The sequence below is a fragment of the Canis aureus genome, chromosome 8, assembly GCF_053574225.1.
Source record: "Canis aureus isolate CA01 chromosome 8, VMU_Caureus_v.1.0, whole genome shotgun sequence".
NCBI lineage: Eukaryota > Metazoa > Chordata > Mammalia > Carnivora > Canidae > Canis > Canis aureus.
In genome coordinates this window covers 59,793,081-59,817,180 of record NC_135618.1, presented here as the reverse complement: position 1 = coordinate 59,817,180, position 24,100 = coordinate 59,793,081, and the positions used below count along the sequence as shown (strand labels likewise).

Sequence of the window (24,100 nt, the reverse complement as noted above, 5' to 3'; positions counted from 1 at the left end):
TCTTTTTAATTTTTACCAACTTAATGAACAAAGGAATTACCTGATTGCTTTTCATTACTTTCTTCTGATTATTAGTAAGGTTGAATATGTTCTTGTAGGTTTATTGGCCCCATTCATGCCTCCGCGAATTTACCATTTAAATCCTTTGCTCATTTGTCTTTTAAGTTATTTGTCTTTGTCGTCCTGATTTTTAGGAGATCCTTATATGTTCCGGATTGTAAACCTTTTTGCTAATTAAATATAGGCATTTTGGGGTCCCTGGGTGGCTCAGTTTGTTAACCATCTGACCCTTGGTTTCAGCTCAAGTCAGGATCTCATGGGTTGTGAAATCAAGTCCCATGTTGGGCTCCACTCAGAGAGGAGTCTGCTTGAAGAATCTCTTCCACTGCCCCTTCTCCTCTCAAATAAATAAATCTTTACAAAACATATATAGGTATTTTCATCCATTCTGTTACTTTAAAAAAATTGTTTTTAAGATTTTATTTATCCATTTGAGAGAAAGAGAGATAGAGCATGAGCAGGAGTGGGGGCAGGGGGAGGGAGAGCAGGCTCCCTACTGAGTAGGGAGCCCAATGAAGGGCTCCATCCCAGGACCCCAGGTTCATGATCTGAGCCAAAGGCAGACACTTAACTGACTGAGCCACTCAGGTGCCCCGCTTTTTAAGTTATCTTTCATCATAAAGAAGCCTTCAACTATTACAAAGTAAAGTTTATTGTTCTTGTCCTTTACTCAAGCTTTTAGGTCTTGTGTCTTTTCTAGGAAGGCCTTCCCCACTTTAAATTTTTTTTTTTTTAATTTTTATTTATTTATGATAGTCACAGAGAGAGAGAGAGAGAGAGAGGCAGAGACACAGGCAGAGGGAGAAGCAGGCTCCATGCACCGGGAGCCTGATGTGGGATTCGATCCTGGGTCTCCAGGATCGCGCCCTGGGCCAAAGGCAGGCGCCAAACCGCTGCGCCACCCAGGGATCCCGCCTTCCCCACTTTAAACTTAGAAAATATTCTTCTGTATTTTCTTTGGGTTTTGTTCTGTTTAGTTTGTTTGTATAGATCTCTAACACATCTGGACTTTATTTTATAGTGTGAGATGAGTCTAACTTTTTTTTTTCCCAAATGGAAATTGTCCCAAGGCCATTGACTGAGTAGGCTGCCCATCCTTTCCCTGCTAATTTGAAATGGAGTGTGAACCTTTTCATGGATTTTGGTACCTAGCAGGGAACTGCTTTCTTAAAAAGGACAGACTAGTTTATACAGACTGACGTTGGCAATGTGTATCTGCACCCCATTTCACTGCAACTTTGTGAGTATTGGCATGATTGTTGTATTGATTGTAAGCAAACATAATTCACTTTTTGTTTATATTGGTACACAGTTATTGTCCTTTCTCAACGACACAATGATGGTATAGAGAGTACTTTATTGAACAGACTCAATGCCAACCCAGCTGTTACTGAAGGAAGCCTTAGGAATGAATGGAAGTCTGAAAATGGATGGCTTCCACCCCAACCTCCATCTTCTTCCACCACCTCTCCTATGTCTCTCATAGGATCTTCTGCAGGAGAGCTGGTCCTCATTACTGCCAAGGTGACCACAGAAAGGACCCCAGAAACCTGCATGTATTTTAGTGCTGCTCCAGGAATCCTGCCCTCCAGCCAGCCACCCATATCCTGCTCAGAGGAGGGAGCAGGAAATGCCACCTTGAGTCATAGGATGGCTGAGGAGTGTGTCAGGGTCTGGAGCCACGAAGGCCTTGTGCTCACCAAGTTGCTCACCTCGGTAAGAGCCTAGGTTGTTGGGGTTTCATAGACTGCCGCGCTGAATGCTCTGTCCAGAAGGCTTCTGGGGGCAGTTTTACCTAGTAGAAAAGGCACAGGCTCTATTATTCTGCCTCAGCTTGCTGTATGACCTTGAGCAAGCATCAGAGCCTCTCTGAGCCTCAGCTTCCTCATCTGTAAAATGGAAAACATAATACTACCTCATGATGCCAACAAATAAAGATGAATGAGAATGAATGTCAGGTGCCCGGTCCGTACAATGCCTGCTACGTAATAGAGATCGGATGAGTGACAGTTATTACTATTAATGATTGTCTTTAAACAGAATAAAATACGATCTCCACTTTAAAGGAATGCAGAAGCTGTAATAAGAGGCAGAATGGGCTAATCGCTATCATAGAGATGTGAGCAAAGTGTTATTCAAACACAGAGTAAGGAGCAATTAACCCTAACTTGAACATTTATGGAGAGCGCTTCACAGAAAAGGTAGCATTTATGAAAGGGAATTGTGTACAGTAGTTTATAATGTACAAAGTGCTTTCAGGTTCATTATCTCATTTGATCTTAAAATAGCCTTTTGAGGTAGCTGTTATTATCCCATTTTACAGATGAGGAAAGAGGCTTAGAAAGAGGGAGTGAATTGCCCAAGGCCACACAACTGGTTAAGTGGCAGACCCAGGATTGCAACCTATGCCTTCTGACTGCCTATGCCTTCCCAGGCTTTATCTGCCCTTTCAGGGTGACGAAGAGGACGAAGATGTGGGCAGAGAATGCGATAGAGGGCGTTTGGAAGAAGGAAATACATTCCAGGCAAAAGGACCAGCATGAGCACACAGGCCTAGAAGTTGAAAGTGTTCAGTCTTTGAGGGCACTCCATAATGAGGGCCTTAGGAATGGCTGAAGGGAAGAGACAGAAGAGATGCAGGGGCCTGGTTGTGAGGCTAAAACACTACAACTTGATGCTGCAGGCCATAGGGGCCACTGGTGCTGAGTGGGGAGAGCCTGCCTGAGTGCAGGAGACAGACCAGTTAGGAGGCTGCTGTGTACTTGCCTTCACGTTGCCAAAGAGCCTGGCAAGGAGCATCACTTAGGAGCTTAGAATCAGAGAAAATACCGGTGTCCAGACCTGGCCCTGCTTGAGCATATTTAAAATGTGGATAGTAGGGAACTTTCCTATCTCATGGAGACATTATGGGGATTCACTTCAGTGGTTGGGCAAGAAAGCAGTTCGTATACCATCAAAACAGTTACCTTATATAGAAATTAGATTTTCCCTTTGGTTCTCTGGCTGTAGAGAGCCCTCTCCCCCGATGGGGGCTTCTCTCTATGGCCCTAGGATAAGGTGTCTCCTTAGGAGAAGATTCTCTACCCTCCCTCTCTCTCATTTATTCCTCCTTACCCCCCTTTGCTCATCCTTAGGAGGAGTTGGCTTTGTGTGGCTCCAGACTGCTTGTTTTGGGCTCCTTCCTGCTTTTCTTCTGTGGCCTTCTCTGCTGTTTCACTGCTGTGTGCTTCCACCCACGCCGGGAGTCCCACTGGTCTAGAACCCGGCTCTGAGGGCACTGGCCTAGTTCCCATCTTGTTCTCAGGTAAGGTTCTTTGCTCCAGTCCTGTGGGAGTAGGAGATGGAGTGGGGGTGGCAAGTATACCTGTGATAAGAGTCATTCCTAAACACTATGGTTTGGTTTTACTTATTTTTGAATTTTATGTAGATGGAATATACATACTCTTTTGTGACTGACTTCTTTTGGTTAGCATTCTGATTTTAAGATTCATCCATACCTGTAGTTCACATCCAAGCTTTTTGGCAACAGTGGTGAGTTAAGAGAGTTCAGATTTGATGATGCATCCTGAATATGAATTATGCTTACCTTGCTTTTGCCCTGAAATTCTGATACCCAGTTTTATGATGCAAATTTTGTAAAACTCATCCTGGGCAGTGCAAAAGGATTGATGATGCCCATTTACTAGGCACATAGTATGTGCCCAAGCATTTTATTTTTTATTTTTTAAAGATTTATATATCTATTCATGAGAGACAGACACACAGAGAGAGAGGCAGAGACACAGGCAGAGGGAGAAGCAGGCTCCTCGCAGGGAACCCAATGTGGGACTCGATTCTGGATCCCGGGATGATGCCCTGAGCTGAAGACAGACCCTCAACCACTGAGCCACCCACGTGTCCCAGTGCCCAAGAATTTTACATGCTTTATCTTTTCCATCAGCCTTCATTACATTTAGAAAAAAGTGATTTTGCTAACAGGATCTTTGGAGGAACACAAAAAGGTAGCAGTGGGCAGGGAACATATTGGCTAACTAGTTCATGTGTCTGGTCGTTAAGGGAAAAAAAATTTCTCTAAAAAAGTCTCACTCTGTCAGGTGGACATCATATAATTTGAGAGTTATCTGTTATCACCCAATTCTTAAACTGTTCTCAGCTTCAACAACTGGTTGCTGGGCCCTCGGAGATAGCCATGGGAGAAATGGAGACACCCCAAGCCCAGGGAAGGGCTCTGACCAGAGGAACTGGCCACTCAAGATCAACGTTGCTTATTTTCCTCAGGGCTAGGCTCCACCAACCTGGGATAGGAGATGGTGGAATCCTCTTTGCCTTTCTTAGATCTGAGTAGACTGGGAAAGGAAAGCTCTCTGGCTCCTGGTGGATCCTGGGGTCCTAAAGCCACTCACCCAGTCCCAATAAGCACTTGGACCCATCTGTAGTTGCCACTTCCTCTGCTCCTTCCTCACTGTTTTCAGCCATCCCAGAGCTTCACCCAAGGGACCTCTCATCTGCCCTGGTTTTTAGTCTTTTTCTCCAGGTGTGAATCTTTTTCTCCAGCCTTTGTTCTGAGTTGGAAGAGATGTTACAAAACATGAAGAGCTGGAATGTGGGGGGAATAAAAGTTTTTTTTTTGCCCAATGTTGCCCAGGGTGTTTATTGGGGATTGGGTTGAAGTGGGAATTTCAGGGTAAACAGGTTTGGGTGACTTTTGCTTGTTGACACTTAAGTTTGGGATACAGGCTGGCTAGGGCATGGATTGCTGCAGCTATGTCCTCTATTGTGACTTACCTTTGGAAAACACCTGATTTTGATCACAGAACTGCCACTTTATGTCTTGTTTTCTTCTATGAAATAAAATCGATAGTTTCAACTAGTTGAGAGAATCAGGTGGGTATGGTCTGGGAATGCTTTGACATAAATGCTGTGTGACCTTGGTTAGGTCATGCAATTGTGAGAGGCCTGCTTCCTGAAGGGGTTTGACGGATTGAGTTTTCCCAGCAAAGATTCTTCGAACTTGGGAGGCCACGTCCTGGCTGTATGGTTACTAACCAGAGGAGTCCGTTTTCCCGCCTTTTCCACGCCCAGCAAGCCTCCTTCCCTGGCTCCTCCCAACCGCTACCTATACGCAGGCGCAGATCACGGCTGCTTCTTTCCTTCCACTGGCGCCCCCTCAAAGCTTCCCCTAGCAACAAGCTCGGGCTCAGCGCTAAGGAGGGGCGAACGCATGCGCTGCAGTCCTCTCCACCGCCAGTTGTCGGACTGCGTGCTGAGCTCCTCCCCCTCCAAGCCTGGCCCTTATGTCCACCTCCTCCCATCCAGGGTCCGCGTGGCGGAGCGCGCGCGCACTCTGGCTCGGTGGCTGCCCATCTCCCTGGCCCCGGCAGTGAGGATAGGGGGGCGGGGCTATTTCATTGGGGGTTCCGCCCCCTTTGGCCCGGCGTCCTTACCGCGCCTGCGCGCTCCCGCCCGGTCTCCATCTTGGAATTGGGAGGAAGAGGGAGAGGGAGACCGGGACGAGATCGGGGCTGTGGTGCGGAGAGAGACTGAGACTGAGAAGCGGACAGGGAGAGAAGGCGCGGGGACCGCCCTTAGCTACAATCTTTCAGCTGCCCTCAGGAGAGAGAAGGGAAAAGGGAGGAGGCCGGGGCGGGAGTGAGGGCTGTCACCCTCGGACCCCGGCGTGAGAGGGGCCGTGCGGCCGGACGTCCTCGGGGTGGGCCCCCTGTCGGTGGCCGAAGACCTGGGGCTCAGGCCCTTCGGTCGCGAATTTCCGGGCTTGACCCCTCGCTTCTCAAATATCCGGGTATCAGCCCCTCAGACTCCACATATCCAGGACCCGGGTCCCAACCTCTCTAAACCTGGGGCTCTATTTCATAGGATTTCAAATATTTGGGGTTCAGGCCCGTGCGTGCACCAGTATCCGGGGTTCAGGCCCCCGCGTTCAGATATCAAATTCAGCCTCCCTTCGTTCAAATATCTGGGGTTCAGACCCCACAACCAGAAATCCGGGATTCAGCAATTGTCGCCCTCGAGGAGGAGGAGGACTGGACCGCGAGGTCAGATCAGGTTGTCACCCCCTCCCCTCCAGGGGAGGCTTCCCGGGCCCGCCCCTCAGGAAGGGCGAAAGCCGAGGAAGAGGTGGCAAGGGGAAAGGTCTCCTTGCCCCTCTCCCTGCTTGGCAGAGCCGCTGGAGGACCCCAGGAGGAGGCGGAAGCGCTGGGGCACCATAGTGACCCCTACCAGGTGAGACACGGGGTGCAGGGGCGTGGGTCCCTGTGTCTAGCATTAAGGAGAAAGGGTGCTCGTTTTTGAGGAACCGAGCCTGGGCAGGCCCTCTCCTCAGGATGAAGCCCAGTGGGCTAGTGGTCAGCCTCTGGCCTTCTGCTGCCACCTTGTTCCTCTTCCTTCATTATATCTGTCTGATGGGGGACCTCAGGTGACAGGGTCTTTGATGTCATGGGGGTCACGCCCTAGAGTGCTTGAGCTAATCAGATGGGTTTGCACTCTTCTGGTCTTCTCCCAGGTTCACTTTGCCCCTCACAGCTACCTGTTCTCCATGACTATACACCTTTCTCTGGATTGCTTTGGGGTGTTGATTCCTTTGCCTTTGATCTCCGTGGTGGGTCCACTTACTGTTTTTTAGGAATGGTCTGAGTGATTTCTTGTCCTTTCAAGGAAGTAAGTGTGTGTGTGTATTTGTGTTTGGGAATGCCTGGCAATATTTTCCTCAGCTATATCGTTACCTTCCAACCTCTTGCTGATGGTGTAATCTCATACATTTGTCAAGTGATCTGTCATTTCCAAAGTGCTTTACATTTGTTCTCTCATGTGACCCCCTCCCATTCATCCTGTGGGGGCCTCTTTTATTGCTGTCTTCCCATTTTACAGTTGAGAATATTGAGGCCCAGAGAGGTTCCCCAAGGTCACACAATGACAGAATCAGGAACCCAGGTTCTTGATCAAGTTTTGCCCCCCTGCTCCATGCTTGTCTCTTGACATCTCTTCTTGGCCAGGGATCCAGAGGAGAATGAGTTGGTGTAAGATTTAAGAATGAGGGGGAGAAGAGCTTTCTTTTTAGGAGGGCTATACTCAGAAGCTTTTCCTGATGGGAGGCTCTGGTTCCTGTCTTCTGTCTCCTGGATTTTTCTCTCTACTGTGACCTTCATCTTTACCCTGATTCCCTTCTTTGGCCTGGGTTCCTGAGAGGGCTCTTTTGACAAAATGATAGCCGTGGTGTCTCTTCACAGTAAAAGCCAAGCTGCTGGGGTAGGATGATCCCCAAAGTATTAAATCCTTTTGTGGTAACCCTGGAGGCAGGGAAGGATAAAAAACCGTATGCTAAGTATCTGCATAGTGCTCCTAGGTATGAGATCTCATTTAAAAAATCTCAAAACAGCCCTATGCTATAATCTATTTTACCAAAGAGAAGACCAAGTATAAGGAACTTACTCAAAACCCTGTTGTTGTATGTTGCTGCTGAGGTGTACTGCTGGTGTAGCTTAGGGACAGACAGACTTGGGTTTCCTCATCTGAAGAATGTTGATATTCATTTTGGTGAATGGTGATACTGTCCATTTTAGAAGGTGGCTGTGATTTAGCACAGACCTTGATAATTGCTCAAATGTTCATTATTTGAAGAAGAGGCCTCTTGTGATGTTTTGTTGGCATCTCTTACATGTGGCATGGGGTCCTGGGTTGGCATTCTGGGCTGGGTGCAGGTAAAGAGGTCAAGAAGATTGCTTTAACAAGTTGTGAGCACCTGCCTTTGTGTGTGGGTGTGTGGTGGGGTGAGGGGTGCTTGGCAGGGTGGCTGGCATGAGAATGGAGAGAGGGGCCTGTTTTTGAGCAGCTTGGGAGCTGCTGAGGGCTTGGCTGAGGGCAATCAATCAATCTCCTAGGCTATTCTGAGCCCTCTGCACCCTGGGGGCCCACCGGAGAGTCAGGCTTACTTCTTGCCTTCCAACTTCCAGTTGAGCTAAGGAGACAAAATTAACAACACAACAGGAAACAATGCACGACAGAATATAATTACATGCTAAATTGTTAGGTGCTTTAAAAGAACTAGAACTCTGCCCTGGGAGTCCAACTCTGCTGAAGGCTCTTTTGTGCCTAAATTCCAACAAGTGCTTAGCCAGGAGCCTGGCCTGGAATTCCCTGGGGGTAGGGGCAGGGTCCCTGACTCCCTTGTACTGCAGGAGCTTTCTCTGGGTTTTGGTCTGGGTGCTCTAGGAGCTCTCCCCAAAGGCTGGAATGGTCAAGGGAGGCTTCTTGGAGGAGGGTGATGAGCTTGAGGTGAGCTGCTAAGATAGTAATAAGCATACTGGCCCGACTTGAAAGAAGATCCTATTCTCTGACCACAGAGAAATCCTTCTTTCTTTCTATGCCTCAGTCACCTCATCTGTGAAATGGTGATCACTATCTAGCCCTACTCACAGGGCTGTTCTAAAAGCATAGCAGTAGAGGACCAGGGCAAGTCACTTAAGTTTTCTGAGCCTACTTCTTTATCTGCAAGATGGGGTAATAGTAATACTTCATAAGGTTGCGGTAAGGATTGAATGAGAGAGATCCATGTAAGGTGCTTACTGTACACGCTCAATAAATGTTATTCGTACACTGCAAATACTCTGTACCTGTGCGTGATGGCGTATGCAATTGAACTGGTCAAATAAGGCATCCCAGATCACAGAGAAGACTGAAAGACAGTTTCTATCCCTGTCCATCCCAGTCTAGGTCTCCTCCCTGTCCCAGGCCCTTTTTGAGAGCAAGTCTTCTGGCCCTTCTGGGCCAGTACCCACTTCTAACAATGGCCGGATTTCCACTGCCTCCGGCCTGGCTGTTTCCTGCTCTCTTCCAGGGTGTGAGAGGTTGAGGGAGGAGGGGGCCTCGACGCCAAGGGGAACAGGAAGGTGCCTGGAAATATTTGGGGTATGGGACTTGTGGGACAGGACACTTGGGAATCTGGGGTTCTGGCTGAGAGGCGGGATCTTTTATTCTTGGGAGAAGTGAGGGTTGTAGCGAAATGGATCTTACTGAGGGCTGGGGGGTGGTGAGGATGCTTAGCTCTCAGTCTTCCTAGCAGTTTTAGGGACTCCAGGGACCCGGCCCCCGTGCTCTGGTTGCCAGGGCAACTTCATTTTTTTGGAGCTTTGATGTTCTGATCTCCCCCCTGCCCTTCCTTGGCGGTGCCTCCCCCTCATCAGGGAACTAGGGGAGGAGAATGCAGAAACTTGAGAGGCCCCTTCCTCTCTCTCTGAGAGTCCCATCTTTGCTCTAAGGGTCCCCCTTTTCATTCTGCAGGTCAGACCTCACTCTCAGGGCCCCCAGGGGCCATCATGCCAGCTGGGGGCCGGGCCGGGAGCCTGAAGGACCCTGATGTGGCTGAGCTCTTCTTCAAGGATGACCCTGAAAAGCTCTTCTCTGATCTCCGGGAAATTGGCCATGGCAGTTTTGGAGCCGTATACTTTGTGAGTTGGGGCTTAGGAAAATGGGGTAGGGATGGGCACTGCATTCTTCACGCTGTGGACCTCCAAACAGCCCTCTACACTGCTGTACCACACCAGCCTTTCCTGCCCTCTCCTGTTGGGCCAACAAGTCTTCCTGCTGCTCAGTTCTCACCAGGGGCCTTCACCACCTTCTGGTCTGGTCTTCTAGGCCCGAGATGTCCGGAATAGTGAGGTGGTGGCCATCAAGAAGATGTCCTACAGTGGGAAGCAGTCAAATGAGGTGTGTCAGGTTTGACAAGACTGGTGGGGGGCAGGGTGGGGGTGGGGGACCCCAGTCTCAATGTTCAGGCTGAGTAAGCCTCTCCTCCCCTGACCTCCTCTTAGAAGTGGCAGGACATCATCAAGGAGGTGCGGTTCCTGCAGAAACTCCGGCACCCCAATACCATTCAGTACCGGGGCTGTTACCTGAGGGAGCACACGGCTTGGGTGAGCTAGCATCCTGACTGACCTGGTCCCTGCCCCCATCCTTGTCCTGGTCCAGTCTCTTAGGCAGGCCCTATTCCACGTGTCATTATAGGGACCTTGGAAAGAAGGAAGTTTCCCCCAACTTCTTGAGTCCTCAGACAAACCCATGAACAGCAATGGCTATCTAAAAGGAGAGGCTAGTTTGAAGTGGCATAAACTGTTAGAAGTTGGAAAGGGCCATATGGGCTGGACAAAATGGAGATAGTATTGGGCTTTGAAGGGATTCAGATGGGGGAGTGGCGGTGTCTTGGGCTGTTTTTAGAGGTGGTGCTGACTCTCTGGACTCTCCCATGACTACCTCGTGTTCTTAGTTGTCCTTCCTCTGTCTTTACCACCACCAGCCTTCCAGGGGTGGGGGGCAGGGGGACAGTGTCTGAGTGGAAGATAGGCAAAGAAGCTCTCTGGCTCCCTGCCCAAGGCAGATGGGGTAAGGAGTGGCCAGATACGCTGATCTCTGACCCTTCACCCTTTCTTAGCTCGTGATGGAGTATTGCCTGGGCTCAGCTTCTGACCTTCTAGAAGGTAAGTGGTTCTGGCCAACAAGTGGGAGAAGGGAGAAGAGCAAAGAAACTGTAGGGGAAGGGACCACAGGAGTTTGTTCCAGTCCTACCCTTGGATTCCATTCAGTTTGATGTTTTTCCCTCGCTCCCCAGTGCACAAGAAGCCTCTTCAGGAGGTGGAGATTGCAGCTGTGACCCACGGGGCCCTTCAGGGCCTGGCTTATCTGCACTCCCACAACATGATCCATAGGTACAAGCTGCACTGACGATGGCTGGGAGGGGGTGCACTCTACATCATTCCTCATTCAGCTGGGCTATGACCTTCTTGGAAACTTGGTGCTAAAGCCCCTGTCCACCCTTCCTCAGATGCATGCCTTATCCCTGTGCTTTGTCTCTGGCAGGGATGTGAAGGCTGGAAACATCTTGCTATCAGAGCCAGGCTTGGTGAAGCTGGGGGATTTTGGCTCCGCATCTATCATGGCACCTGCCAACTCTTTTGTGGGCACCCCGTACTGGTAAGTAGGGGTGAGTGGAGAGAGTACCCAGGATGTTGGGAGCAGGAGTTGGCAGAGTGGGTGGATGATCAGCCTTTTTCTCCTGACCTTTCTCCCAGGATGGCACCGGAGGTGATCCTGGCAATGGATGAGGGGCAGTATGATGGCAAGGTGGATGTCTGGTCCTTGGGGATAACCTGCATCGAGCTGGGTAAGGATGATATTCTCTGTTCCTTCCTCCTCTTTTTTCTCATTTCTCTTTCTCTTACCATGTCTATACCATCTCATCCTCAAGCTTCCTGTCCACTTTGACTCTGCCCTTGATCCACAATTCAGGCAGCTGTCAAATCCTACCAGCTCTTAGACCTGAAGATTTTGGAGCATTCTTCTCTTCCTGTTCACTACTCTAGTTCTACATATTTTTTGAGTGCCTACTGTGTCCCATGCTATGCTAGGAGATTTGGGGGGGTTATAGCAGTGAACAAGGTTCTTGCTCTTGTGGAACTTACATTCTAGTTGAGGAAATAGGCATGTTTTCTCTCAGTGTGATAGAAGCCGAATGGAGAAGTTACAGGAACAGTACAACCATAAAACAAGGGACTTGACCTAGTTCAGGGGCTGAGGACAATCTCCTTATAGCAGAGAGGTCTAAGCAGAATCATAAGACAAATAGTAGCTGTTTGAAGACTATAGGGAAAAGCAGGCATGGGGAGCTGATACTAGCTTCAGTTGTTTGAAATATTGCAGGTAATGACATGTAAAAAGCAGTGAGTGAGAAGGCCAGAGAGTTAGGCTGAAGTGAGTTCATGAGGCCTTGGAACCCTGTCAAGGTTCTCGTGTCTGCCGGCTTACACTACTGAAACAACTATTTGTGAGGTAATGTTTGTAAAGCCTTCAACATAGTGCCAGGTAGATAGTTGCCCAAGAAAGAGATGCCTTTAGCTCCTCTTAACAACAACTTCCTGCAGTAATTTGTCCTATCCCACTAGTTTCTTCTTTCCTCCAGACTCTCTTATGTCAGAGAGATCTGCCCTAGCTGGATGCTGTTACTTTGCTTCCTTCCTCAAAGCCATTAGTGCTCCCCACTGCCTTCAAGACTGACACCATCCCAACCCTTCCTCCTACCAAGCTCTGCTTCCTAAAAGTTGGCTCTCCCCTTCATGAGCACCACACCTTGAGTGTGCCATGAACTTTTCCACTTTCTTGCCTTGGTTTGTATTGTGTCTTTTGCCCAAAGTCCAAGATTTGGGCACACCCTTTCCCTCCATCTCCACATGTCTTCATTTGTCATTTGTGGCCACAGCCAGGCACAAATATGTGAAGTAGGCCAGGTATAAGAAAAATTGAGAGCTGTTCTTTTTATTCCCAGTTTTTGGTAGAGACATGAACACAGAGAACTATTTCTCTACTATTGAAGAAACCATCAATCCTAATTATAAATGGCAGCTGATAATCCATATCAGAGAAACAGTATGGAGAAGGCTATGGCAAACTGCAGATTGCTATTGCTTAGCTCTAGCCCATCGTTATGCAGGAATGTTGGCTCCTTTTTACCAGATCTAATTTTTTAGGAGAAACTGGAAATTTAGATTATTATTAATTTGTTAGGTTGGAATTGAATTTAAAAATCACTGTTTAGGCCAAAAAACATAAACAACACAAGACATTTGTCTGGGCCACAGAGAGCTTCTAGTTTGTAACTTCCAATCTGAGGCCTAGCTCCAATATCCCTTTTTCCAGAAGATCTGCCCTAATCCCCTACACATGTACCAGCTGGAAGACCCAGCAGGCATAGCCAGCTTCCAGCCATTTTTCTGTCTCCTTATAGAGGAAACCTGATAGACTTGTTCAGATGTGTGTAATCTTCCTATTAGACTGGAAGTTTCTTGACAGGGCCTGGTCTCTTGTTTTTCTTTACCTTCCCCATAATACTTAGCAAGTTTTTTGCTCTTTTTTGGCACCTAATAAATGTTAGGTGGGCTGATGAATATGCTTTCTTCTGCCTTCTTAGGTGCTCATGCATATGTTGTTTTCTTTGATCCCTGGTCTACCGTGTGCCAGGGAAAGGATGGGTGTTATATTTTACAGAGGGAATGAATTGAGATTATGAATACTGGTCAGAGTCTTGCAATGAGGAAGTCAGGGAGCTGGAATGTGGACCCAAATCTTGATTTCCATTCCAGCCTCCTCTGCCCACCTTCCCCCTCTCACCTTCTCCCTATTGACTTTTTTCTGTAGCGGAACGGAAACCACCGCTGTTTAACATGAATGCGATGAGTGCCTTATACCACATTGCACAGAACGAGTCCCCCGTGCTCCAGTCAGGACACTGGTGAGGACCGGGATTCCAGGGCCCAGGGGTTAGGCTATATAGGGTAAGGGTGTCTGGCTCATACCCTCCCCACTCCTCCCTTTTCCTCCCATGACTTCTAGGTCTGAGTACTTCCGGAATTTTGTTGACTCCTGTCTTCAGAAAATCCCTCAAGATAGACCAACCTCAGAGGTTCTTCTGAAGGTAAGGGCTCACTGGCCTAGTATTCTCCTAGAATTGTTGCCTGTTAGAACCACAAAAACCCCTCAGTGAAATTAGTGATTCCCAATTCTTTCTCCACCAAGAACTTCATTTATGAATTCCCACCCCCCTTCCCAGTGCCCAGTGGACTCCCTGTGTTTTGCAAGATTTTGTCTACTAGACTGCCTTTATTTATTTATTAAGTAATCATTTGTTTTCCCATCTTTTATTAATCAAAGATGTATATAATTGCCAGCCAGAGCTTCTGGTCTGCGTGCGATAACCAGGGTTACCACACTGATCTGATGTAATTCAAGCCAAAAGCCTGTGTAGCCTTGTCATGGGTAAATGTATGATTTCCCTTAGGTGTGTTTTGAGTTCTCAAAGGGGAGAGTAGAGGGGCCTGCATTCCCTTCATAGATCCATGGGAGCCAAATGAGTTGGGAATTGATGTAGACAGTCTAATTTGATCTCCTTGTTTTATAATTGTGGGATACTTTATGAGGTCCTGAGAGGCCTCATGACGTGTCCAGGAGCACACAGCACTTTGATGGAGGACCTGGACTACAATCCAGATCTCTTGACTGTTCTTGCCTGTCAACTGTGCCTGGAGGAACAGGAGCCTGGCTGGGGAGTAGTGATTGGGTGGTGAAAGTTAATGTGGGAGCAAGGGTTAGGACAAAACTAGCATTAGCTCCTAGTGGGCATGGGCCCCAGGGAAGTATCTCAGGGTAGAGGGAACTCCAGGGTTCATGGGACATGCAGGGGTGAGGTGCTTGGCAGCAAGCCTCAGCATTCTCTCCCCTCAGCACCGCTTTGTGCTCCGGGAGCGGCCACCCACAGTCATCATGGACCTAATCCAGAGGACCAAGGATGCTGTGCGAGAGCTAGACAACCTGCAGTACCGAAAGATGAAGAAAATACTGTTCCAAGAAGCACCCAATGGCCCTGGTGCTGAGGCCCCAGAGGAAGAGGAGGTGACCCAGCTTAGCATGCCACCCTTTTGTACCACTGTTGCTCTTGCCTCCTAGCAACTGTTTGGCTCACCTTCCCTATCCCTCTTCCTACCCTCTGTCTCCCTGTGCTACCTCCAAATACACACCCCTTGTCCTTCCCTGCCCAACAGCCTGCACCCTGTCCACAGGAGGCTGAGCCCTACATGCACCGAGCTGGGACACTGACCAGCCTAGAGAGTAGCCACTCAGTGCCCAGCATGTCCATCAGCGCCTCCAGTCAAAGCAGTTCAGTCAACAGCCTAGCAGATGCCTCAGACAATGAGGAGGAGGAAGAGGAGGAAGAAGAGGAAGAAGAAGAAGAGGAAGGGCCCGAAGCCCGAGAGATGGCCATGATGCAGGAGGGGGAGCACACGGTCACTTCCCATAGTTCCATCATCCACCGACTGCCGGTATGTATCTCACCCTCAGTAGGCCTGACAGTGATGAGGCTGACCCCCAGCTCTCCCTCCCAAGAGTGATTGCTCCTCCTCTAGGTCTGGTTGGGTCTCCAGGGAACTCCCTTTGGGCCCAGTGACTTCTGAACCTTGGGCATTCCTTTCACCTTCCCTTCCTCTAGGGTTCTGACAACCTGTATGATGACCCCTACCAGCCAGAGATGACCCCAGGCCCTCTGCAGCCTCCAGCAGCCCCGGCTCCCACCTCTACCACATCTTCTGCCCGCCGCCGGGCCTACTGCCGCAACCGGGACCACTTTGCCACCATCCGTACTGCCTCCCTGGTAAGTGCAGCCATTTTCCCTGAGCCTGATGCCCTAAACTCCTGAGATGATCCCCCACCCCCACCCTCCGTGGCACTGGATTAAGTTGAGATTCCACCTTCACTTTCTGTTGCTGTCTCACCATTTTCTCTCCTCAATCCTTCCCACTCTCTTCTCCCAACAGACTGTTTTGGTCATATTGCCCAATGTGGGTATTCCTAGCTTGGTGTAAACTCTCATTCCATTTCATACATGCTTAAGTAGCATGTTCTGGGATGCCTTTCTGAGGCTCCTGGCCAGCCAGGTGCTTCACATCCCTGTGCTGTGATGTTTCTAAATGGCATGATGATAGGCGTGCTGGATTTTATATCCCTGGAAGGCAAGTAATGGTGGCCAGTGTCTGCCCCCTACCATTGATTAGCTCTCAGGCCCATACCCATATCTATATCTCAGCCTTCTGACTCCTCTGGAAAGAGAGGATACATGCCCATTTGAGAGATATGAGGCAGTTATGACTCAGACGTGCTGCTTGTTCAGGCACCTTTGGTGGTTCTCAAATTAAGCAGGACCTTGTTCCTCCTAAAATTAAGTTGTGATGTTTTTCTCCATTTCCAGGAAAAGATGGATAGGCTTTTCATAAAGCATAGTTTTTCATCTATACTTCTAATAAACACTTAGATTATATATTTGCTTAGCTGCAAGCATCAACATCTATTTTCTTAGAGGCTGTTGGTTGGTCTAATATGTTCTTAAGGCTAATGCTTATGGTTGACTATTGTGCTAGGACAGCTCTTTAGATCCTGTGATGCTTAGTGCTTTGTGGTGCTGTGCAAAAAGGTCTGTGACTTCCAGGGACTTGGCCACCTGGACTAGTTGGAATTAATGCCCATTTGACAATGGGGCCTGAGTTCCAAACCTCAGATGGGGACATCCAGGCCCAGTGTTCTTGATAATCCCAACATCTCATGGCCCAGCTCCATACCCTCTATGTAATGAATGAGTCCTTAGTGTTTACTAAAAGGAGAGGAAGCCAATACTTGTTAGGTCAGAGTGTTTTAAATACTATTACATCTCTATCACATTTAATCTCCACAGCTTCTTACAAAAAGGTATTATTGCCCCATTTAGTAGATGAGGGAACTGAGGGTTCGTGTTGTGAATTTGCTTGAGGTCACATGGTTAGTAAGTGACCGAGCTGGGAGTTGGGCCCAGGTATGTCTGATTTTGAATTAATATGAATTGTTTACACTTTTGTGCTGGGCCCTGTGCGGGTCTCACCAATCTGTGAAGTAGACTGTATCTCCATCATCCCGGGGAGGTGGCAGACTCAGAGGGGCCATATGTGAGGAAAGCAGCAAATGCGAATTAAACCCGAGTCTGGGCAGCCAGGGTGGCTCAGCGGTTTAGCGCCGCTTTCAGCCCAGGGTGTGATCCTGGAGACCCGGGATCGAGTCCCACGTTGGGCTCTCTGCATAGAGCCTGCTTCTCTCTCTGCCTCTGTGTGTGTGTGTGTGTGTGTGTGTGTGTGTGTGTGTGTGATGAATAAATAAATAAAAATCTTTTTTGAAAAAATAAATAAACCCATGAGTCTGAAACACATGTTCTCCAATAGAGCATGACAATCGTGTGTGCTAATGAAATGGGGCAGGGCTGAGTCCCACTTCTCATCCTCTCTCCTGTTCCAGGTCAGCCGCCAGATCCAAGAGCATGAGCAGGACTCAGCGCTACGAGAGCAGCTGAGCGGCTATAAGCGGATGCGACGACAGCATCAGAAACAGCTGCTGGCCTTGGAGTCGAGGCTGAGGGGTGAACGTGAGGAGCACAGCGCAAGGCTGCAGCGGGAGCTTGAAGCCCAGCGGGCTGGCTTTGGGGCCGAGGCAGAAAAACTGTCCCGTCGGCATCAGGCCATCGGTGAGAAGGAGGCTCGAGCTGCCCAGGCTGAGGAGCGTAAGTTCCAGCAGCATATCCTTGGGCAGCAGAAGAAGGAGCTGGCCGCCCTCCTTGAGGCACAGAAGCGAACCTACAAACTTCGGAAGGAGCAGCTAAAAGAGGTGGGATGGGGCTGCAGCAGTGGGTAGGGCCTGGTGGGCGAGGCGCCCTGACTCCCTGCCCTTCCCACTGCCTTGCCCAGGAGCTTCAGGAGAACCCCAGCACACCCAAGCGGGAGAAGGCTGAATGGCTTCTGCGGCAGAAGGAGCAGCTCCAGCAGTGCCAGGCGGAGGAGGAGGCAGGGCTGCTACGGCGGCAGCGCCAGTACTTTGAGCTTCAGTGTCGCCAGTATAAGCGCAAGATGCTGCTGGCTCGTCACAGCCTGGACCAGGACCTGCTGCGGGAAGTAAGCCACTCTATCCCCCTTTGCCCTCTTTCGTGTTATGGCTTGGCTTCTCTTCCACACCTCTTATTTCCTTGTGCCTGTCAGACCCTGCTATAGCTCCCTAGGCTTATGTTGCCAGGCCAGTCAGAAGCTGGACTCCCTTAAACCACTCGGCTCCCTCTGCCAAGGAGTCCTGGGGTTCTCTTGACACCAACAAGGCTTCCTGACCAGGCTCGGGGCCCTGCCTCCCTTCTGCCTCAGGATTTGAACAAGAAGCAGACCCAGAAGGACTTGGAGTGTGCGTTGCTGCTACGGCAGCATGAGGCCACGCGGGAGCTAGAGCTACGGCAGCTCCAGGCCGTCCAGCGCACACGGGCGGAGCTCACCCGCCTGCAGCACCAGACGGAGCTGGGCAACCAGCTGGAGTACAACAAGCGGCGTGAGCAAGAGTTGCGGCAGAAGCATGCGGCCCAGGTTCGCCAGCAGCCCAAGAGCCTCAAAGTACGTGCAGGCCAGCGTCCCCCGGGCCTCCCGCTCCCCATTCCTGGGGCTCTGGGACCACCCAGCACAGGCACCCCTAGAGAAGAGCAGCCTTGCTCATCTGGCCAGGAGGCAGTCCTGAACCAAAGAATTCTGGGAGAGGAGGAGGAAGCAGTTCCAGAGAGGATTCTGGGAAAGGAAGGGGCCACCTTGGAGCCAGAGGAACAGAGGATATTGGGGGAAGAATCAGGAACCCCTAGTCCCAGTCCACAAAAACATAGGAGCTTGGTTGATGAGGAAGTATGGGGTCTGCCTGAGGGGGAGATAGAAGAACTTAGAGCCCTGTCCCCGGCACCCCAGGAGAGGAGCATTATAGGCCAGGAGGCAGCCGAGGAGTGGAGGTTATGGGGAAAGGAGGATGGGAGCCTCCTGGATGAGGAATTTGAGCTTGGCTGGATCCCAGGCCCAGCATTGACCCCAGTCCCTGAGGAGGAGGAGGAAGAGGAAGAGGGTGCTCCGATTAGGACCCCAAGGGATCCTGGAGATGGCTGTCCCTCACCAGACATCCCCCCTGAGCCCCCTCCAACACATCTGAGGCACGGCCCTGCTAGCCAGCTCCCTGGACTTCTGTCCCATGGTCTCTTGGCCGGCCTTTCCTTTGCAGTAGGATCCTCCTCTGGCCTCCTGCCCCTACTACTTCTGCTGCTGCTCCCACTGCTGGCAGCCCAGGGTGGGGGTGGCCTGCAGGCAGCACTGCTGGCCCTTGAGGTGGGGCTGGTGGGCCTGGGGGCCTCCTATCTACTTCTTTGTACAGCTCTGCACCTGCCCCCCAGTCTGTTCCTACTCCTGGCCCAGGGCACCGCACTGGGGGCTGTCCTGGGTTTGAGTTGGCGCCGTGGCCTTATGGGAGTTCCTCTGGGCCTTGGGGCTGCCTGGCTACTAGCCTGGCCAGGCCTGGCTCTACCTCTGGCAGCTCTCGCAGCTGGGGGCAATTGGGTGCGGGAGCAGGGCCCCCGGATGCGCCGGGGTATCTCTCGACTCTGGTTGCGGGCTCTGCTGCGCCTGTCACCCATGGCCTTTCGTGCCCTACAGGGCTGTGGGGCTGTGGGGGACCGGGGCCTGTTTGCACTCTACCCCAAAACCAATAAGGATGGTTTCCGCAGCCGTCTGCCTATCCCTGGGCCCCGGCGGGGTAATCCCCGCACTGCCCGTCACCCACTAGTCCTGTTGTCGAGGTTTTGGACCTTGTGCAAGGGCTGGAACTGGCGCCTGGCACGGGCCAGCCAGGGTTTAGCCTCCCACTTGCCCCCATGGGCCATCCACACACTGGCCAGCTGGGGCCTGCTCCGGGGTGAAAGGCCCAGCCGTATCCCCCGGCTGCTGCCACGCAGCCAGCGCCGGCTAGGACCCCCTGCCTCTCACCAGCCAGCGCCTGAAACTCTAGCTGGGCGGCGATCCCGAACCCGCCAGTCCCGGGCCCTGCCTCCCTGGAGGTAACCAACTCTAGCTCCTCCTCAGCCTGAATCTAGAGCATTGAGCACTTTATCTCCCACTACTCAGTAAGGTTTCTCCAGTCCCAATCCTCTCCTCCCTCTCACCCCTCCTTCCTTAGTATACTTCACCACCATACCCCAGTCCTTTGGACCTCTAGACAGGCAGCCTCCTCCATCATGGAGTCCAGAAGTTACACTTTGTGTTCTCCTGACACTCCTCTCCCACCCTAAATTATTGCTGTTCTCCCGCTGTGTGTGTGCTCATCCTCACCCTCATCAACTCAGGCCTGGGGCCAGGGGTGGCCGTGGGTGGGAAGTCATGTTTTTTTTTTTCTCTCTTTGATTTTGTTTTTCTGTCTCCCTTCCAACCTGTCCCCTTTCCCCCACCAAAAAAAAAAAAAAAAAAAAAAGAAAAAGACAAACATAAATAAAATATCTGAGCGGAACTGTACCTTTGGCCCAGGCTGCCTCTGTCTGCTTTGTCCTGCCGCCTAGCCTCCCGGGTATGCCCCCAATCTGGACCCTTGGCCCCCAGTTCCATGACCTCTTCACCCCCATCTACGTTATCTTAATCCCTTTCACTCCTCAGCCTCATCCTCTCTGCCTTCATAGCTTCATTGCGCCATGACCACCACCAGCTGGGAGGTCTCAGCCCCTGTTGAGCTTCCACAGGAACTTCTTGGTCCCAGAATTCCTTGATTGGTGGATTCTTTCCAGAGAGTCCTTAGGTTCTGGGTCCTTTTGCCCTCATACCCTGCTTTTTCTCCCAACCCATTCCCTATGTGGTTCCCTTCTGTCTGGGAGCTGAATTTCTCTCCTGGCATTAGGTTTTACCCTAGAGGGCTTGGGATGGGACTGCAAACCCTCCACTGTAGGGGGTGGTGAGTTTTGGGGGACCATGGAAATGGGAGTGGTTGTGGGCCTGGAGTGGGAGCTGCGTACATGAGGGGCCGGGCTAGAAGGTGGAGATCTGGTCAGGGTAGCAGCTGCTGGCCCATTGAACTTGTCAGGCCCTTTCCGGCCACTTCCTTTGCCCCTTTCCCTGACGTGACCCGAGATGGGGCTACCCCTTATCCACTTCTCTGCTCGGAGCTTATCCTCCTTCCCTCCCTCCCACCCCGAGGTGCTGAACCTGGGACTTCCTCTGTCTTTCCTTAGCTGTGTTGCTCTCTTCCATGGGTGTGTTATGTGACTCGGTTTTCTCAGTCCCATGCACAGTCTTTGCTCACTTGGCTCTGTCTCTGGGTTGTATTTACTCCCTCTTTGCATGGTCAGAGCTGCTCATGTGCACTCAGTACCCTAAAGATTTTCAGTTCCCTGTCCATGAACTCTCCTGCTGTTTCTTGTGAGTTGTCTACCCAACTTTGAACATACTCTTGGAACCTGTCTTGTTTACCCTGTATCTCTTGCCCATTGAGAATCTTCCTGATCTCTCTCAACACAATCCCATCTCTCCATGTCTGTCTGTATACAGCTCCCCCCGCCCCCTCTGTCTAACATGTTTTCTGTTTCTCTCCCTCTCCCTGTCTCTGCTTCTGTCTCCTCTTCTCTCTCTCTCTTCTCCCCCTCTCCCTGGTTGTTCCTCCTGCTCCTCCTCTCCCTTGCCCCCATCTCCCCTTGGTCCGTCCACTGCATAGTCTAAGGAGCTGCAGATCAAGAAGCAGTTCCAGGAGACGTGTAAGATCCAGACTCGGCAGTACAAGGCCCTGCGGGCACACTTGCTGGAGACCACGCCAAAAGCTCAGCACAAGAGCCTCCTTAAGCGGCTCAAGGAAGAGCAGACCCGCAAGCTGGCGATCCTAGCTGAGCAGTACGACCAGTCCATCTCAGAGATGCTCAGCTCGCAGGCGGTGAGGCCTGGGGTCCCGGGAGGGAGCGTGGTGGAGGTTGGCGTCTGTATGCCTGGCTTACTTATGGAGAGTGGGAATGGGGTAGTGTGGGCAAAGACGGGGCTCTTATTCTTGGGGGAATCTTGGATACTCTCCCACTGTTAGTATTCTCTGCCATGGTTTTATTGTCTCTGAAGTATTTTCTTAAGGTCTTGACAAAGCCAGCCTGACTACCAAGAACCACCATGGAAAGTGGCTATAATATTTTCCTGGGCCTGAGTTAGTTTAATGTGTTAACAGAGAGCAAATCAGAATGATTGTGGCCCTCGGGCCAATTTACTCAGACTTCTGGAGGATTTTGAAGATTGATGCTCTGAGAGTGATCACACTACAACACGGGAATGGGCCAACTAAAAAATACATATAGTGTAAAAAGTCAAAGTGCCCCTATTTGTTGCCATTCTCTCACCCAATCCGACCTCTCAGAGGTAACTCGGTAATTATATTTTAGATTTTCATTCTATGTGCATTTGGAAAATTACATAAAATTTTGAACAGAAATAGATTTGTATTATACATACTGTTCTTTTTCCACCTAATATTTCTTGGACATCTTTCCATGTCAGTACACCTGTCTCATTTTTGAAACAGCGTAAAATTTTCCATGGTATGGATGTACCATAATTTATTTAACCCATCCCTTATTGGTGGACATTTAGGTTGTTTCCAGTATTTTGCTATTACAACGCTTCAGTGAACACCTTCGAGCACATGTGCAAGTATACCTGGGGGATAAATTCCTGGAAGTGTAATTGCTGTGTCACAGGGTATGACGACCTTTCATTTTGATAGATGTTGAGACTGGCTGCTTCTTGAAACCTTAGGGCCCAGGCCTACCTGGGGCAGGGGAGGATTGTGGGGATGGGGGAGGAGGCCCCTAAAATTAGTTCTTCCTGTTTGCCAGCTGCGGCTTGATGAGACCCAGGAGGCGGAATTCCAGGCTCTTCGGCAGCAGCTTCAACAGGAGCTGGAGCTGCTCAATGCCTACCAGAGCAAGATCAAGATCCGCACAGAGAGTCAGCATGAGCGGGAGCTGCGGGAACTGGAGCAGAGGGTGGCTCTGAGGCGGGCACTGCTAGAGCAGCGGGTAAGGGGGTTCTGACGCTGGGATGCACTGGGGAGGGCAGGCTCCCCACTTCCTGCCCTGGACATGCTAACTTCTCTTCTGGGTGTCCCAGGTGGAAGAGGAGCTGCTGGCCTTGCAGACAGGGCGCTCCGAGCGAATCCGGAGTTTGCTCGAGCGGCAGGCCCGTGAGATCGAGGCTTTCGATGCTGAGAGCATGAGGCTGGGCTTCTCCAGTATGGCTCTGGGGGGCATCCCAGCCGAGGCTGCTGCCCAGGGCTATCCTGCTCCACCCCCTGCCCCTGCCTGGCCCTCCCGTCCTGTTCCCCGATCAGGGGCACATTGGAGCCATGGCCCTCCTCCTCCGGGCATGCCCCCCCCAGCCTGGCGTCAGCCCTCTCTGCTGGCTCCTCCAGGTCCCCCAAACTGGCTGGGGCCCCCCACACAGAGTGGGACACCCCGTGGTGGAGCCCTACTGCTGCTAAGAAACAGCCCTCAGCCCCTCCGGCGGGCAGCATCAGGGGGCAGTGGTAGTGATAACGTGGGCCCACCTGCCGCTGCAGTGCCTGGGCCTCTGAGCCGGAGCACCAGTGTTGCTTCCCACATCCTCAATGGTTCCTCCCACTTCTATTCCTGAAGTGTAGGGTGGATGAGCAGATGAATGGGGGCAGGGGCAGGGGTGGGTGGAGCCTGATCCTGGAGGGCTGTAAGCTTGAGGCCCACCCGAGGGTGGGGAACAGGATGTTGGCTCCAGCTCCCCTCAGACCTCCTCATCTCATGAGCTTCTTGGGCTGGCCAGTGGCCCAGGGCCAGCTTGGGCATAGGTGCCTCAAGGCTGACCAGGAGCCCCTGCCTCCCCACCATGGTGCCAGGGTCTCTCTCCATCACAGCCTCGGGAAAGGAGGGAGATGTGCGTGTCAAATATTCATCTGGTCCCCTGGGGGAGGGGAAGGGTGGGTCTAGATATATTATATTCAGAGAACTATACTACCCCCTGTAATGGGGCCGTGGACTGGGGATGCCAGGAACCCCCAGACCTGGGGTGTGGCAGAGCAGGTCTGGGGTGGGGAGAACAGAAAGAAAAGGCCTTCCTAGGAAAGAAGGATTAGGATGGGGTCTTGGGGTCAGGTTGCCTGGTCTCTCCATTCCCCACCCCCGTTGCTGTCTGACGTCCTGTGCCGTCTTGTCCTTTACCTTTTTTTTTTTTTTTTTTTTTTAATTGAGATCAGAGCTGGGGCAGGGGAACAAGGGAAGGACCTTGGAAGGGGCTGCTCTCAGGCCTGGGGGCAGTCATGGGAGCCCCTCCCAGCTACGGGGTTGGCACAGAGCCCCACAGCAAGCTTTTAATAAACTGTTGGTTATTCTAACAGACTCTAGGACTCACCCTTTCTGTCTAAGGTTTGTATTAAGGATTCTTGGTGGGCAGTGATAGTGTTACTTGTGTTTAAAAAGAGTATTGGGCTGTGTAACTAAAAATTTCAATGATTTTAAGGACTTTGAGCATGACTGGATCCAAAACTTTAAAGGAATTCATCAGGTTTTTGGCCTCTACTTCCCTTTGCTTTGACTTCAAACATTTTCAGAAGGTTCACCTCACACATAGGCTCCTGGCAGCTC

The 24,100-nt window shown here is 50.9% G+C and overlaps 2 protein-coding genes and 1 long non-coding RNA gene across 15 annotated transcripts in view; 2 read left to right on the top strand and 1 right to left on the bottom strand.

The window, feature by feature from the left end:
• Positions 1-4,695, top strand: part of TMEM219 (transmembrane protein 219) — a 50,843-nt gene extending 46,148 nt beyond the window's left edge. For all 6 annotated transcript variants that reach the window (XM_077907245.1, XM_077907249.1, XM_077907247.1 and 3 more), the window contains 3 exons: positions 1,547-1,776; positions 3,195-3,364; positions 4,214-4,695. In XM_077907245.1, coding sequence (XP_077763371.1) covers positions 1,547-1,776; positions 3,195-3,332 — 368 coding nt within the window. In that variant the 3' untranslated portion in view covers positions 3,333-3,364; positions 4,214-4,695. The remainder of the gene's footprint in view (positions 1-1,546; positions 1,777-3,194; positions 3,365-4,213) is intronic.
• LOC144319319 (uncharacterized) lies at positions 1,391-5,429 on the bottom strand. The gene is made up of 3 exons (XR_013385182.1): positions 4,846-5,429; positions 3,175-3,385; positions 1,391-1,855 (listed from the first exon to the last, which is right to left on the bottom strand). It is a non-coding gene; the product is annotated as an uncharacterized LOC144319319 (long non-coding RNA).
• Positions 5,430-5,511: 82 nt separating this feature from the next.
• Positions 5,512-23,854, top strand: TAOK2 (TAO kinase 2). 8 transcript variants are annotated; one of them, XM_077907234.1, is made up of 19 exons: positions 5,513-6,300; positions 9,355-9,521; positions 9,709-9,780; positions 9,885-9,986; positions 10,502-10,547; positions 10,679-10,775; positions 10,927-11,040; positions 11,139-11,230; positions 13,258-13,351; positions 13,453-13,534; positions 14,341-14,508; positions 14,676-14,936; positions 15,104-15,265; positions 16,930-17,295; positions 17,376-17,579; positions 17,820-18,059; positions 21,169-21,381; positions 22,325-22,507; positions 22,599-23,854. In XM_077907234.1, the coding sequence occupies exons 2-19, from the start codon at positions 9,390-9,392 to the stop codon at positions 23,118-23,120; spliced, it is 3,150 nt and encodes a 1,049-aa protein (XP_077763360.1). In that variant the 5' UTR covers positions 5,513-6,300; positions 9,355-9,389; the 3' UTR covers positions 23,121-23,854. The 8 variants fall into 8 exon arrangements, 7 of the variants coding, with proteins under 7 accessions (XP_077763357.1, XP_077763356.1, XP_077763360.1 ...); XM_077907233.1 differs by having other exon boundaries at positions 14,658-14,936; XM_077907236.1 differs by lacking the exon at positions 22,599-23,854 and adding an exon at positions 22,080-22,187 and having other exon boundaries at positions 14,658-14,936; positions 22,325-22,464.
• The last annotated feature ends 246 nt before the right edge of the window (positions 23,855-24,100 follow it).